The sequence below is a fragment of the Mytilus californianus genome, unplaced genomic scaffold (assembly GCF_021869535.1).
Source record: "Mytilus californianus isolate M0D057914Y unplaced genomic scaffold, xbMytCali1.0.p SCAF_1, whole genome shotgun sequence".
Classification (NCBI taxonomy): Eukaryota; Metazoa; Mollusca; class Bivalvia; order Mytilida; family Mytilidae; genus Mytilus; species Mytilus californianus.
In genome coordinates this window covers 105644831-105662443 of record NW_026262581.1, presented here as the reverse complement: position 1 = coordinate 105662443, position 17613 = coordinate 105644831, and the positions used below count along the sequence as shown (strand labels likewise).

At 32.1% G+C, this 17613-nt stretch overlaps 1 protein-coding gene across 1 annotated transcript in view; it reads right to left on the bottom strand.

Annotated features, from left to right (window-relative positions):
- Positions 1 to 1230: 1230 nt before the first annotated feature.
- The window catches only part of LOC127738590 (receptor-type tyrosine-protein phosphatase alpha-like), an 86551-nt gene continuing 70168 nt past the window's right edge, over positions 1231 to 17613 (bottom strand). The window contains exons 19-26 of the mRNA XM_052249912.1: positions 17332 to 17451; positions 15773 to 15872; positions 13543 to 13616; positions 10865 to 10990; positions 9495 to 9611; positions 7338 to 7492; positions 6808 to 6943; positions 1231 to 6161 (exon numbers count right to left, since the gene is read on the bottom strand). Of these exons, the coding sequence (XP_052105872.1) occupies positions 6090 to 6161; positions 6808 to 6943; positions 7338 to 7492; positions 9495 to 9611; positions 10865 to 10990; positions 13543 to 13616; positions 15773 to 15872; positions 17332 to 17451 (900 nt within the window). The 3' untranslated portion in view covers positions 1231 to 6089. The remainder of the gene's footprint in view (positions 6162 to 6807; positions 6944 to 7337; positions 7493 to 9494; positions 9612 to 10864; positions 10991 to 13542; positions 13617 to 15772; positions 15873 to 17331; positions 17452 to 17613) is intronic.

Here is a 17613-nt window from a genome sequence, read left to right as displayed (position 1 = left end):
GCCAATGGCAGTCAGCAGGATTTAAGAACATTTGTTGTTCGACCTGATAGTCAAATGCGTTTTGTTAAAATATACTTTTTCACTTTTTTGGTCTTTTGGAAAATGTTGTTTGTGCTGTATTTAGACCCCTGTAACAAGAAATTTGTTTTGCATGCACACGTATAAAAATTGCGGTTTTTATCCAACGCAATCATAGGTTTGAACGTTGTTTTCAATTTAGACTTGTTTATGTTTATATATATATATATATATATATATATATATATGTGTGTGTGTGGGCGGGGTGTTAGGGGAATTGTGTGGAGTTGGTGTGTGTGTGTGAGAGAGATTAATATTTATTTGGTTTGGCAAAAAAGAAACTTACAAATTATAATAGTACTTATACGCAGAGGATCATTCTGGTATCTTTAGTGCAAGATTTTGTTTAAATGTTGGAGGTGGGTTCTGAGAAAAACTATGTGTATGTATTTCTCAAAGGTTTCTACATTTATCTCTGATCCTTGGTGCCAACTCTCTTTGATTTTGATTGGCACACAAACCTCGAAATCCCTATTCACAATAACAAGCGATTCCTCAAAAATTCTTTGCCATATCAGGCAAATATTTAGCCCCAACTGAGAATTTTCCTAAAACATCGAAAGACTTTTTGAAAATGGTACTGCTGTGAAATAAAGACAAGAGAAGTGGGACTACCGGTTTGTTCCGTTTATTTTGCCCAGCTATTAAAACCCAACATAAATAAATAATCTTTGATTATATCTGTTTTGGGAAAACTTAGAGCTTTTAAACATATTGTATAGATAGAATATGTCTACTGTTGAAGACTATTTATTGCCTACTTATTCGTTGTCTTTTTGTTATTTTTGTCGTGGGGTTGCAGTGTCGTTGACCTATACCGCACTTCTCCTTCTTTTCATATTCAAAAAATCTATAGAAATTCATAATATAGTATTTGTATGGGGAATTGTAAACTAAGTCGTAACTATGTTTGTTCTACTCCATTTTCTGGCTGAAATAAACTTATGTGTAATTTGCTAAAACAAAAAAAAACAACAACAAAAAACAAAAACAAACAAAAAGGATTTTAGTGTAACAATGTCATTAAACTGTTTAGATATGAGGATTTATTTGATATTTTGTCGTTGGATACACCCTTTCCCCACCCTCTGCCCTCCAAAACAATAAAAGACAAATCATAACACACAAACAAACAAAACAAAAGACGACTAATCAGAATCAGAATAATTTATTATTATGTCACAAACCAATATAAAACACAATGATTACATAGTTACATATTATGCAATTAAAAATTGAATATAACAATTAAGATATTGGTACCCAGCCAAATAACTGACTAATGAGACACTTTAAAAATAACACATACTATAAACAATTAAAATTTAAGCATTAAGAATACCATAATTTGAAACACTTAACTGAATCATGTCAATTGCTTTAGCAAACCATGTCAAATTTTCGATATGACGCTTCACGTTTGTCAATTTTCAACAACCACAATTAAAATATTGAACTTTTGACGTAAAACATTGATTCTAACATCTAAGACTTATTAATTTTTGTATGCTTATTTTAGAGAACTAAGGCAATCGACCTAACCAAACCATGACCAAATGAACCACATCATCATGAAAAAAATCACTGTACGAACACTTTTCGTTTTTTTATCAATTTAAATTTTTGTTTTTAATCATTCATAATTTTGCTAGTATATTTTATCACAGGCAACTGTCTCTGAAAAAAATTACCTAATTACTTTAATATAACGCAAAGTACCCAACTCGTTTTTTTGAGAAATGACACTCGGTCGCAAAATTCCGATATATTTCGATTCCGCCGTTGTCTATCCCACTGAAACTTACGTTGTAAGTCTATATTAAATTATCTAAAAAATTGTGTATAATACGCCTATTTCTGTTGTTGGAATCATACGTAGCAGGCCTCCCATGTAGACCAACCGTAAATTGTGTCTTCTTTTCAAAGTCAAATTGCAATGTTATTATAATAATCTCGCAGTGAATCATAGTTTCTTTTTTAAACACAAATTTTCCCATTCTATCAATATCAATCAGACTCTCTGTGGACTTTACATATAAAATTTAATTACCAACGAGACAAATTTCCAACAGAGACCAAATAAAATAGAAGTTGACAACTAAAGGTCACCGTACGAAGTATGTAGGTATTTTTTTGTCAGAGACTAGTGCCTGTGTATTATATGAATAGGAATTTTCTCATTGGGTTAAAGCACACGGAATCTTCTTTGTAAAACATTTTATTTAATGATATGATCAAGTCTATTCTTATACTGATAAATCAGCATGTCCAATACTGATGACGTCAACCTGTTGATGTTTTATACAACTTTTTGAACAACACAGAGCCATGATTCTAACGTGCTAGTTTACAGGAAGACATGTCACCCTACCCGTACACATTATTCCGATTCCAGGCCGACCAGCCTTTCCTCTTACTCATAAAAATCTCGTTCTTAGGGACTTATCATTTTTTATCTGGGAGGGGGCTGGTCAAAATGCAGGGGGGGTCAAGTTTTTTTCTGTATGTGGAAAAAGGGTGTTCAATTTTTTTTATGAATTCAAAGTGGGGGGGGGGATCAATATTTTTTGCACATGGAAATGAGTAGTTTGCATACTTCAAAATACAAAATGTGAAGAAGAACCGATGATTACAACAGTCAAACGGAAATATATGTTTACCACCATTCATATCATGACAATTAAGTAAGACATCACATGACTTAGGTGATGTAGGAAGCTGCCATTTTTGTGTCATTTTGTCCCATATAAAATGCATTGGTGCTTCATAACCCGAATAATCCAGTCGTTATACCGGTATTTCACTCACATTTTGTTATAATCAGCTAAATAGTTTGGGAGAAATTAAGTATAAATTAAAATTTACAGCGATTTGTTAAAAAATTGGTAAAAAAATTAAAATCAAGCCGCATCATGAAAGAAAATAGTGTAGAGCAATAAACTCTCCAATAAATGATCACATATTCATCTAATCTGCATACAAACAGTTGAATTTTGATACAAAAGTCTAAACAGATGATTCTGAGATAACGAACACCACTAATGTGCCTTTTTGTTTTCATTAAAAGATCCATTTGGGTCCATTTAGACCTCTCATTCCCTCAAAATTTGTACTGTTTAGGCTAATAAAACAAAATTTTTGGGGCTACTATGATGATATATCACACATTAATGAATGAAATGTAACAATAAACTGTTATCACAGAGATATGTCTCGCCTTTTTGTAATTTTGATAATGCAAATGTTGAAATTAAAATAGCAATACTTTAACATGTAAGTTATGCAAATATTCAAAGTCGATGAACCATGACTGAAGGTACATGGCTAAACAATCTTCATGCCAATGTTAATACAACTGCATACCAAATACCATTAACTTATTACCAAATATCATTAACCTACCACTAGTGGTTCCCCATAAATTGACCTAATCGCAAAGTAATACATGTAAACTATGAAAAGTTTCAAAGTCAATAGACCTTAACTGAGGGGGCTGGTACAAATAATCTCTATGGTAATGAGATGTGCCAATGCTAATACAACTGCATACCAAATATCATTGACCTACCACTAGTGGTTCACCATGAACTAGACCTAATCACAAACTAATACATTGTTGACGCCGCCACCGCCGTCGCCGCCTACGCCGGAAACAGCATACCTATGTCTCGCTTTTTGACTCCGTCAAGGCGAGACAATAAATGAGTAGTTGAATTGTTCAAGCTAAAAGCATGAACTATTCCATATAAAAGTTTACCGACTCAATGGAGGTTTTTATAAGGCCTAACGTAAAACTTACGTTTACGCAAAAGAGGGACATATTCTAGTATATTTTTTACAGAGTTACTTAGGAACAAGTTTTCTTTAATAGCCCAATATAGGAAATAAGAAAAGACTATTTCATGTTTGCAATATTTCTGTGAAATAACTCGGTAAGTGTTTTGCATGTTAAAATTTTGGCATGTTAATGTTTAATAGAAGGGGGGATCACATTTTTTAAATGTTTTTACAGGGGGGATCAAATAAAAATAGTGAAATATTATGGGGGGATCAAGAAAATTTGATATGTTTGATTTCAAAATGACCAGCCCCCCCCCTCCCAGGTAAAAAATGATAAGTCCCTTAGTGGAGAAGTACCAAAAATCAATAGTAAAGGTTTTGTCTTGACACGACCTGGAATCGAATCCATGACGTCACGCAATCGAGGCGAGCACGCTTCTACGAAAACAACAAATCCGTTAACAGCGGATTGGAATGCAGTTGCTAAACATCATTATAAATTGTACGATGATTTAGCATTTCATGTATTTCTTATTTAAATTATATGTTGTTATTCAATTTCATGTGATTCACTCATTTTTGTGATTCACCTTTTTGAGATTTGATGATGACCATGGATGGTTTGAATTTTATAGCACATTTTGTTTTTCTTGCAATTATGTTTTCATCTCAAAATAAATAAAGTAATGTTTTGCGCAAAGAAAACTCAATAATTCCAAACGTACCCACATACATTTGTATATTGTCAAAACTTGAGATTTTAAGAAGATTATAAATAAGCTCAACTTCATACCCCACGCCCAAATAAAGGTGAAAAGCTTATCGTAGCCTGATGGCAAAGTTTTTTCTGTTTACATTAAGGTTTGATGCATTACTGTTATGACTTTAAGAAAGTAATAGTGTCTTCAAATTGTGTTTTAGTAACTATCGACCTTGACCTTAGACCAAGTGACTACAAAATCATTAGGGATCTTCCTCTAATCATAAATGATCAGTTATCTAAGTAAAGCTCAGTGCCATATGTGGTAATTGATTGTCCTAATTTCCTTGTTCTTTTGCCTCCAAATCAATAAGAATTTTTATTATATGTGACCTTTATATGCAAGTTAGGTTGTAATCTCGTGTGAAATATTTGATTCAGCATCCGGAAAACATATGTTCAGAACAAATTTCTATCTATTTTCAGTAACTTAGACCTTGACCTTAGAAGTAATAATATCACAATCAAGAGTCTGTCTCTCCTTATATGTGACCACATATCTAGTATAGGTTGCAAGTTCATGTGCAGTATTTGATTTAGCATCTGGAAACCACTTTTCCAGCAATAATATCAGTCCTTTTTTAGTCACTGTGACCTTGACATTTGACATGGTAACATCAAGTCCAATAGGGTATTCCACTCATTATATGTGACCATATATCCAAGTAAGGTTGCAATTCTATATAAAGTATTTGCGTCAGCATCCAGAAACAAAATTACTAACTGACTGAATGACTGACAGACTGAAAACGAATTGGTCAAAAACTATATACCTCTGCCGCTTCTGTGTAGAGCAGGGTATACAAAAAATGTAAGAGACCAAAGTGAAGACATGATATAGCTTTAGATTTCATTAATTGATCGTTGGTTGTCGGACATACCACATCTTCTTATCTTTGTTTATACACTGACAAATATATCATACACATTTCTGTCGCAAGTTTAGGTTGCCACCTTATCTCTATTTGTTTTAGGAAAATTCTTGATGCCAGCTATTTAATCACTTTTAGGTCAACAGGTCAGAAAGCAAGTTGGCAAAAATAAAAAAGAATAATATATATTGATGAATGAAAAATAATCACTTCAGTTTCAAATCTTCAAACAGTTATAATGTACATGTAAACGTGTCCTTATTTGATAATTTTAACCGCAAAATGTTTCATAAGATATTAGTACAGCTATCAGTTGAGTAATATATGATTGCACGGGTTGTTGTTTTTGATGTTCTTATTTGTTGTTTTTTTTCATCTGAAGTACAAATAAACAACGTAGGGACATTAACAGAATAATAAAACGAAACTCAATAATACAATAGCAATAGATCAAATGTCAGATAATAAAAAAAGTATAATACTAGGAAAAAAAAAGAAAACGTTTATTAAAAATGCGCAAGTAATAATTAGTAAATGTGTCACGAGAAAAAAAACACTTATCATCAACAAACTTCTTATCTGCAGACTGATAACAAGGTTTATGCATTGGCATACACAGATTCACTGCTAAGTAATTCCTTCACAGCAGAATAACAAAACTCATATTGCTCCTAAAATAAACACAAGATAAGGTTTAGAAGATCAAGTTATTATTTATTTCCGGACATTACTTTGGTTGATATTTCTATATATTAGATTAACTTCTACGATTTAACAATCTTTACTTTCATTTTCGTGTGGCATTTGAAATTCCCAGCCTTCACACAGTCGAACTACTTTGTAGAACCTACCTTTATGATTTTATTGTTAACTCGTTCTTAATAACATAAAATACTCATCAGTTGACGCTAAACAAAAAATCAAACTAATCTGATGAGATGCAAAATAGAGAATAGGAATTATTTATCCAGAACAATATTACACTATCTGTGCAAAATTGTCTTTAAGATAGTCTAAGATACAAATCTGACGAGTGTGTTTAGTCTGGTTTTTATTCTGACAAATATTCTTGAATTTTCAAATTCGACAACACGAGACCTTCTTAAGCTGAATGTATACGATTCTAGTTATTGAGTATGTAGTGAGTTTATTTTTACTAAACATAATTTGAAAAATGTCCCATGTAAGAGTACCTATATTTTTCATACAGAAACATAATTGGCGATTTTAGAACTACATTTCTTGACTCTGTCTTTTAGATGCATGACAATCGGAGATTTTTCTCATTATCGTTTCAGTGTGTATAAAATAACTTACAATACTGGACAAACATTGAGGCCGTCGAATTTGAATTCGTCTTGCAACTTGAAAGATGTCAATTTCTTCATCTGTTTCCATTTTCTCTAAAACCAGGTCCAAAGTAACAAATATGCCGCATCTGGTACAGCCATCCCTAAGTGAAAAACGGTTCATTGTTCTAGTTAAGTCATTTCAGCCAGCCATATATTTCTAATATGAAGCATACGATGCTGGAGAGAATAATCGGCTTATACATATTTAAAAATCTCGTTATTACTACTGATTTTGATTCTTTGCTTACTTTGTTTTGATCTCTCGCGATCAATTGATTAAATACTTTACAAGAGTCAAAAGGTCAAAACTACTAATACATGTACTGTATCATATTCCAATTTGGAATATGTAACCGAGGATCAGTAGCACATCAACAACATGAACACTAGTCTCGAAAAAAAAAATTATTTTGGTATACTAAAGTGATGTATGTGGTTGATACGGTGTGATTTTTAAAAACGTTATATTATTTCTCTGTATAATGTACTACTAACCTACAAATGACGACTATGGATTTATCATCTTCCCGTGTAGTCCTTGTGACATTTTCCATGAAATCAACCATAGTCTTTGTAGAGTTTGGTATCGTGTTATTATCTTCCCAGTCGTTATAAATAAAAACAGTTAAAGGTCTTTCTTCTTTCTTGTTCTACAACATATTTGAAATATACACATGTATATACATGTACATACATAAATGTTCTTTTCAACACCACATTCTATGACATAATTCTGTCGAATGCTTTCCTTTTTGTAATATAGTGTGGTTTGCAGTGAAATGTTAATGTACTAGTATGCTAGTCGGCACAATCCTTCTTTGTGATAGATGTGCAATTTTTATTCAACATTAAAAAAAGAACCTATTTCGCTCAATACAATGCAACAATAAAATGTCTGCTGAATAGAAACTGTTGGCCAACACCTTGTCTTGCTGATCTTTTTTGTTCGACTGAACTTTTGTTTATCCGTTATAGTTTTTAAGATACATGTAATAGGCAAGAAGAATATGTGTGCATATACCACCATGTCCTGCTCGCACTATCACGTTTTCACTTTCAGCGAACCCCGAAATTTTGATCAAACATTAATTTGGCATTTATTTAAAAAGTTCACACCAAATATGTCCTTGCGAACTAAGTTTCAAGTTGATATGACCTCAACTTTATGGTAAATAATAATAATGCCTTAAATAAAAAAAAACTTTTAACTGTATCGGTACAGACAGGCGGACACACAGACCAGTATACATAATGACCCACTACTATCGTAGGCATAAAAAAGGTTGAAATTTTATATAAGGGGATAAGAATTTCTGTAAAGAGTAGACTGACGATTTCAGTGATTGGTGATTTGTAGATCTTTGTTGCTGATCGTTTTTGCTAATCAAAGTTTAATAAAACAAAATAAATAAATAAGAAGATGTGGTATGATTGTAACCGAGACAACTATATCTACCAGAGACAGAATGAATTAGATGTAAGCAGCTATAGGTGACCGTTTGACCTTCAACATGAGCAAAAACTATACCGTATAATAAGCTTTAAAGAACTTATATTAAGTCTATCTATTATAATTTTCAGGATATAAGGTAAACACATAAAAATGGAAAAACACATCATTAAGCCAATAACTCTTATAATGAGTCGATTGACGACTTTGACTTATTTCTATTTGATCTTATCTGGCTGTTCATATGTTTTGGATTTTTAGTTTTTTCTCTATTTATTATATAGTTTTCATCAAAAACGCAAAATATTCAAAATCGTCATTGAAGGGCAATTACTTTTTTAAAGTGTGCACTAATGAACATTGTAAACTGACTTCAATATTTGTATATCTTATTTTTCTGAAAAAATATTTTCTGTTACCAGTTCCTTCTTGTCTCATAGTTTTTTTACCGAACGCGTTAAATCATCATTGAAGGGCAATAAGAATAAGTGATCTTATTTGCCGATCTTGTTTTGCTGGGCAATAATTCACATAAGGAGTCGTCTGACAATAAACTAGATAGGTAGATAATGACATTCTGAACATTTTTGTGTCCGAGTAGATTTTCTCTATCTTTAACGATTTTCACATATTTGTTCGATACTTGCATCTTGCCCTATTGTACAATTTCTGGCATGACGGCCAGGTTGGTTGTAAATGTCAATGAGACAGCAACCCAACGACACAAATAACTGAAAGACATCTAGAGGCCTACATACGTTTTTCAGTAATAGACAGGTGCGTGAACACTTTATCAGACTCTAAATATATCTGTGTTTAAAAACCATTGTTTGTTTACTTAAGAGACTATCAAATATCTTTCGTTAACACCAAGTCCCTAAAAATATACCCACCAAAAAAGTTATAAAAAAGGAAAATTAAGACATTACAAAATACAAACAATGGCCATTTATGTCGAACCGTATTCAGACTTCTAGAAATTGTGTAAATTGATTGTTGTTTGCTTAACGTCATGGTCCAGTAGCATATTTCTATGCATATTCAGGACAATCTAGAAATTAAAGTGACGCCTGTTCGATATGAATGAAGTCTTTTTTTTCATTTTCATAAATTATTTCAAACAACCGATACATGATTTTTTAATCTATTTGGTGATCACTCAATTATGTAATATCAAATCATAAAATTAATTTTAAACCTACTTTATGTCTTAATGAAACTTTAACTTTGTCTTGTAATACATTTGACGAATTTCTGCTTATGATGAAATTATCGTTGCTGAATCTTTGGTCAGTATCACTCGGTATTACCGGTACATCCTAGAAGACAAAAAATAAACAAAATTAATACATAAAATAGTTGATAGACCAGGTAACACAAAAATTTCGATTAATGCACTTTTGTAGATATTTGAGGTTTGAAATATAACTTATTAAGGTTAAATAGCAATATGGTAAATTCTGTTTATTCATCTGTGCATTTCATGTGCGGTCTGATGAAATAAAATCAAACGTTTACGTGTGCGGTCTGGTGGAATATAATCAAACGATTTTGATAACCATCTTGGTGTAAAACAAGCCAAACGCTAATTCCTTACAAAACAGACATGTTTTCTGTTTTCTATATGACGAACTTGGAAATTTACCTCTATTTATTGCAAGAAAACAGAAAAATATTGAAATATTGGTTACATATTATTACACATAAAACAAAGGTTGTATACAATGTTTATAAACTTTCGTATATGAGGATGCTAACAATTGTTTTGTAAACTTGGCTTCTATTTTTTTATCTTGGGTTAAATTATGCATCATGGTTATTTCAAGATGCTTGTACAATCTGTACATATGCTATATACACTCGTAATATAGATCAATTCTTGCAGCAATTGGGCAATACCATTCAAGAAAGTTATAAACTTTGAGTTTATAGAAGATTGAATTTAACCTTTTGTTTTGAAACAAATCTTAATTCTAACAATAATGTTTGTATGGTAACAAAGTTACGTAGTGGAACATTATAATTAGATTTTGAAATTGGTCGTTAACATAATATTCCGAGAGACAATCATTATTTAGATGCTGTAAACTATATGTTATTGAAGACGAAATCAGTTTGTTCTAGCTTGCCCAATTTATAGAACTGTGTAAAACAATTTTTACCAAAGTTTTATTGTTCTTGGCATAATAATTATAAACTTGTGTATGTCTAGTAAGTCTCTCACTATCAAATTATGTAATTAGTGAATAAAAAGTACGTGGAATATCAGATCTCATATGCTTTACATTTGCCAAAGCATTTTACTGTTGTTCTCTGCTGTCTTTACATGTGTATTATGCTTATTTCGGAGCATGTTTATGCCTTAGCAATAAAAAAAGCATTCATTACTAGTCTGTCACTATTTTTTGACATGGAAAGAAAAAAAAATCATTATTTGAAATCTATCTCACAGCAGATTTATCTTGCACTGAAGGTAATTTAAGCATATTATTATATATACAAATAGTTAGCAGGTTTTTTAAAAGTCAATTGTGCTTTATTTCAATTTGTCTTTATACACATTATAGTTTACCTCATCTAACTTTTCTAAAATAACCATGGTTCTGCAATCATTGTCATAGAGCAGGGACCACAAATCACCGATAGTATTTTGTAATGGATACTGTGTTACAAAAACATTTCTTCCTTCTATGAAGCTCTGAAAACAAATTAAAATTATCGTATTGAAATGTCAGTTCATGATGTTAAAACAGAACAAACGTGATGGTTACAGGCATTGTATGGTGTTTTCAACTAGAGATAGGAGGGAATGTGTATTACCTAATCTGGCATCTATGAATAATGTTAGTCAGTCCCATAAAGAAAAATTGATGTTCACATATGTTCTCCTAAATCTTCAGAGTATTCCAGACTGTGCTTTTTTTTTAAATATATATATTATTCAGTATATTATCCTATAGGTCTTATGTAAAATTCATATTCCACGATAAGAGCAATTACTTATTATATTCGGTACTATCTCGGGTAAATTAGACAGTAAAATTTCTACGCATACCAAAAATCATAAAAATTAAAAACTGTTAAGTTTAGCCACCTCTTAATTTCTTGAATATCAGCCTGTGCGCCAATCATACTTTCAATTTTAGTTCAAATAGGCCTCCATATAGTAAACCAAGCCGTCAATATTGATTAGAAGAACGATTCTTCACTTCACTTCTATAATCTGTACAATTCTCATTATGGTATGCCTCACATTTATTATCACCGCCAGTTTTATAAAGTTGATAAAACAAGAATGTGTCCATAGTACTCGTACTATAATTGTCTATGTTCAGTGAACCGGCAAATGGGGTCAAAACTCTAATTTGGCATTAAAAATAGAATCAGAAAGATCATATCATAGGGAACATGTGTACTAAGTTTCAAGTTGATTGGACTTCAATTTCATCAAAAACTACTTGAGCAAAAACTTTAACCAGAGGCGGGACAGACGGATGAACAGACGGATGAACGAACGGACAGACGGACGGACGAACGAACGCACAGACCGAAAAACATAATGCCCCTAGGTGGGGCATAAAAACGAAAATAAAATCACCTTATTGACAATAGTTGATGAAAGTATAAAAACAATTCAATAGATCAAAAAGTCTATGTAGAATCTCTAAGAATGGTACTGAAAATGGGGTATACAAGATATCGTTAACGTTATTGAATACTTAAGATTTTGGTTTTGCTAAGATACCAGTACTGTAATAACGTGATTGTTATGGTATGTGTATGCTTATGTGTTTAAATAAAAGCAATTTATTGTTTTGGTTTGTATAAATGAACACGTGATGAGAATGCTCGTAAGAGCATGCATTGTTCACCTGGTAAAGATTTGCCATTTTGATATTATCTTTATTTCAGTCAGTTATGTAATTTTTGTAGATAATTTTTGCCGCGAACATTTTGTACCTATCTATTAGAGAACAGAAAAAGTATTTTCGGTACTTTGAGTTATTAAGACTAAAATGTGAATATCCTTTCCCATTACTAAGGCAGGAGGATTTTGAAAATGAATAAATGGCAGAAGTTCTTTAATTTAATTATGTTACAAGTTTTAACATAAAGTTGTTCATTGTCGATGTCCATAAAAAGAAAATAAACCACCACTGCCATATCTATAACTTCCATTTTGTATGTCAAATCTAGTATAGTTTTCACTTCGATTCGTCAGGGTTGCGCACATGCGCATTAACACTGATTTTATAACTCTATTCAACCCGAGTTGGACGAATAGTTTCCAAGATACTTTGCAAAATTGTAAAAAATATTCAATAAATTGTATTAAGGCCAGTACCTCCGTAAGTCACTTTGCTTTTTGTAGATCCTATATTGCTGAACATTTTTGTTGTTTGCAGTTTTTATCTATCTGTTATAGTTCTTAAGATTACTGGCAAACACATGACAATTCCTCAAAAATCATCAATATAGATTCATAAATCCTTAACGAGGCTCTGGGCCTGGTAAGCTAATAAAAATGTAGTCTATGAACACACTGTGACGGCAATATGTTTCAACAATTTAGAGGCCAATAAATCTTTCGACAAATATGTTAAAAGTGCTCCATATCAAACAAAGGTGTAGGCCCAGAAAGACCCCTTTTTGGCCCCAAAATATAGCAGTTTTACAAAATTGTTAAAATGTCAACATTTAGCTATAATTTATTGGAAAGAAGAATACTTCTGTTACATAAATATGGGCTGTTTTTGACAATACAATGCACATGTGTCGGGTACTAGCATCATTAAATCTTCACAATTTTAGCATTTGAGTTCAATTTTAGACGTTTTCCGTCTTAAATGGAAGTGGCCGCATTTGTGTTCATTCTTAATATTTAAATATAAATAGTATTTGAGGATAATACATAACATAAATAAAGGTTGAGACTGAACACGGATGCGGCCACTTTCATTTTTGACAAAAACCATCTGAAAAGTGACATATTATGGCATATTTGATAGATTTTTCATATTTAAGCTTGAATTTGAGCGCCTTTAATGACTAAATCAGTTCAAATCTTTCACATAAACTAATTGAATCGACTGAAGTAGACATTTAAGTGTCCAACATCTTTCATCAGATGAACCTGAAGTTTGAGGCCAAAATCGGCCCTTACCGGACCTACTCCTTTAAAGTATGTTTCTTTAATTTCTAGTAATATTGATATTTACATTAATGTGCATCTTTTAATCTGAAACTTACTGGTATCTTCACAGCATTTATATAATCATTACTAGATCTCCCATACGACATAAGATATGGCCTGTAATCATCATCTATGGAAAATAGCAAACGCACGTTTATCAATGTGAATAAAGGAGATGAAGACAATATCAACGAGATACAAAATAAACACAATCAAATAATATTTTTGTTCTTGTGTAAAACACTAAGGCATTGGTTTTTTTCTAATATTTTGAAGCCCCAAATGTGACCTATAATAGTTGCTTACAGCCACGTCATTATGAATTATGACTTTGATCGGTAGTTGTCTCATTAGAAATCATACAACATATATCATATCAATAGAAAGATAGTTAATTTAATGAATATAAAATTCAAGATTGGGACTACCTCAATTAAATCATATGTACATCAGTGTAAGTTATAACACTTTAGTTGTCGTGTAAGTATGCCAGGGCAAGGTATTAAACGTTAGTTGTCGTGTGAGTATACCAAGGACAAGGTATAACACGTTAGTTGTCGTGTAAGTATGTTAGGGCAAGGTATTAAAGGTTAGTTGTCGTGTGAGTACACAAGGGCAACGTATAACACGTTAGTTGTCGTGTAAGTATGACAGGGCAAGGTATAAAAGTTAGTTGTCGTGTAAGTATGCCAGGGCAAGGTATTAAACGTTAGTTGTCGTGTGAGTATACAAGGACAACGTATAACACATTAGTTGTCGTGTAAGTATGTAAGGGCAAGGTATGAAACGTAAGTTGTCGTGTAAGTATGTCAAGGCACGGTATAACACGTTAATTGTCGTGTAAGTATGCCAGGGCAAGGTATAAAAGTTAGTTGTCGTATAAGTATGCCAGGGCAAGGTATTAAACGTTAGTTGTCGTGTAAGTATGTCAGTGCAAGGTATGAAACGTAAGTTGTCGTGTGAGTATACCAAGACAAGGTATAATACTTTAGTTGTCGTGTAAGTATGTCAGTGCAAGGTATTAAACGTTAGTTGTCGTGTAAGTATACAAGGGCAAGGTATGAAACGTAAGTTGTCGTGTGAGTATACCAGGATAAGGTTTAACACTTTAGTTGTCGTGTAAGTATGCCAGGGCAAGGTATTAAACGTTAGTTGTCGTGTGAGTATACCAGGACAAGGTACAACACTTTAGTTGTCGTGTAAGTATGTTAGGGCAAGGTATTAAAGTTTAGTTGTCGTGTGTGTATACCAGGACAAGGTATAACACGTTAGTTGTCGTGTAATATGTAAGGGCAAGGTATGAAACGTAAGTTGTCGTGTAAGTATGTCAGGGCAAGGTATAAAAGTTATTTGTCGTGTTAGTATACCTGGGCAAGGTATTAAACGTTAGTTGTCGTGTAAGTATACCAGGGCAAGGTATGAAACGTAAGTTGTCATGTGAGTATACCAGGATAAGGTTTAACACTTAAGTTGTCGTGTAAGTATGTCAGGGCAAGGTATAAAACGTTAGTCGTAGTGTGAGTTTGCCAGGGCAAGGTATAACACTTTAGTTGTCGTGTATGTATGTCAGAACAAGGTATGAAACTTAAGTTGTCGTGTGAGTATATCAGGACAAAGGTATAACACTTAAGTTGTCGTGTAAGTATGTCAGGGCAAGGTATAAAACGTTAGTCGTCGTGTGAGTATGCCAGGGCAAGGTATAAAACGTTAGTTGTCGTTTAAATATGCCAGGGCAAGTTTTCATGTTAGTATGATAGGGCAAGGTATAAAACGTTAGTTGTCGTTTAAATATGCCAGGGCAAGGTATAAAACGTTAGTTGTCGTGTAAGTATGACAGGGCAAGGTATAAAAGTTAGTCGTCGTGTGAGTATGCCAGGGCAAGGTATAAAAGGTAAGTGTTCAATTTAATATGATAGGACAAGACATAAACGGTAAGTTGTTGTGTAAGTATACCAGGGCAAAGTATAAAACGTTAGGTGTCGTTTAAATATGCCACGGAAAGGTTTAAAACGATAGCTGTCGTGTAAGTATGCCAGGGCAAGGTATTATAAATCGTAAGTTGTCGTTTAAGTATGCCAGGGCAAGGTATTAATCGTTAGTGGTATGGCAAGGTATAAACGGTTGGTTGTCGTGTAAGTATGCCTGATTGTAAACTTTAATTATCATTTATTATATCCATTTTAAGATTTTTAATATTACACATGGTGTAACTATGCAAACATCATATAACCGGAAATGTATGAAGTAAAACACCAAAATTATTTAAAAAAAAAAACTCTTACTCACGTGGTAAAATATTTTGAACTGCATTTTTTGAAACATTTTCCTTTCGTTTGCCTGCTAGGAATTTATTAACCGCAATTTCAGGCTTTAAGTCCTGTAATTTCTGAAATTAAAAGAAACATATCCTCATGAGTTATGATTCTATCTGAGAAGTTGTATGACAAAATGATTTGTTAAGGAGAGGAACTAAAATGATATACCACTGAAATATTATTAAATTTTTCTGAATGTCAGTAAAATGTTATTGTGTTCGAAATTTAATTTAAAAGTGTAAGTTGTTGTTCTCCCTTTCGAGAAATATTTGGTTCTAAGTGTAGTTATTTCTTTAAATTATATTGGGTAAATCATTTTTTTTTTTTTAGAAGAAGTAAACAAATAAACATTATCGATGGAAGTTGATATCTTTGTTTTATAGAAAAATCACATCAATGTCATTTCATTAGATAAAAAAGGAAAATAATTAATGTTTATTTTCTGGATATTCAACACTAAAATGTGACAATACTTGTTGAATCTAGTTTGATTCATGTTCCCGAATTATGATTCTGGTCGAACAAAATATGTCACTCCTTGCCAAATTACATTTTTTTAAATTCTTGTCTAGATTCTGAAGTTGAAAGTTAATCTATAAAAATGGGAGAAAATCTCAATTAAATTGTATTTTACAGAAAAAAATTACCAAACTCTCAGTTATTTCCTAAGGTTTGCAAATCTTAAAACATTTTCTATTAGATACCGACAAATTAAAATAAAACTTAAAAATTGTAAAGATGACAGACCGAATGGTGCTCGGTTGAATAGAGTTTAGTAAGTTCAGTGACCCATGCATTATTTTTTGTATTCATTGAATGTGTATTTCCTTCTAAAATATTTTCATTTTTCAAATTTTGTCCTCCGATATATGAAGGAGATATAATTTGTATCTGAGAAGATAAATGAATTTTGCAGAACATGTCATTTAAATAAAAATAAATATCGGTTCCATTTATTTCTTACATCATATTAGGAACAGAATAGTATAGACAAGTGTATATGCTTTTGATTTGCAAAACATGAAAAAAGTTTATCGTCCTTTTTAACACCAAAAATCAGTTGAACTTAAATGCATGATCGAATATGTATTGTGAAACACAGATCTATAAGACAATCAGTAGGTAATACAGAAGACTAATACACAATAACACGAGAACAAGGCTATATAATATCATTTTAAGTAGTGCCAACAAGGGAAACTTTATAAATATAAATGTCAGGAAATATCAAAAATAAACAACAATATTGTTTTTATATGTTTGTTATAATTCATATTCATTTTACGCTCACAAAAAGAATATTCCAAAAGGATATTTCCTTTCCACCTTTCTTCACACAATCATGACAACAACAACTATCTTTACTTTAATTCCAACTAGTAGATTCACAGTTCAAAATATGTCTCCAATATATGTATGTTGATGGTTATCTTGTGTGCTTTCTTTCGACATGTATGCTATACTTACTTTTCAGCAGAGTTTTTTGGAGAATGCATACGACAAATACATTTATTGAATTGGAATACTAACGTGATACTCCCTTTCAATAAGTCTTGAATCCACCATGTTCAGGAAATCTTGTCTAGGAATAGCGGATTGAGGTACGGTGAAAGCCTCTACTAAAACATCGTACACCGTCGCATATTGTTCCTGTAATTATATGTTTGACTTAAAAGAGAAAAAATTAAAATTGCTATTACAACATTATTCTTATTTTCAAAGTGTCTGTCATTCGGTATATTGAGAAAAATGATTCTGAAAGAATAAATAACGGCGGTCAAGTATTGCGATTGCATCGTGAAGGATCGTAAA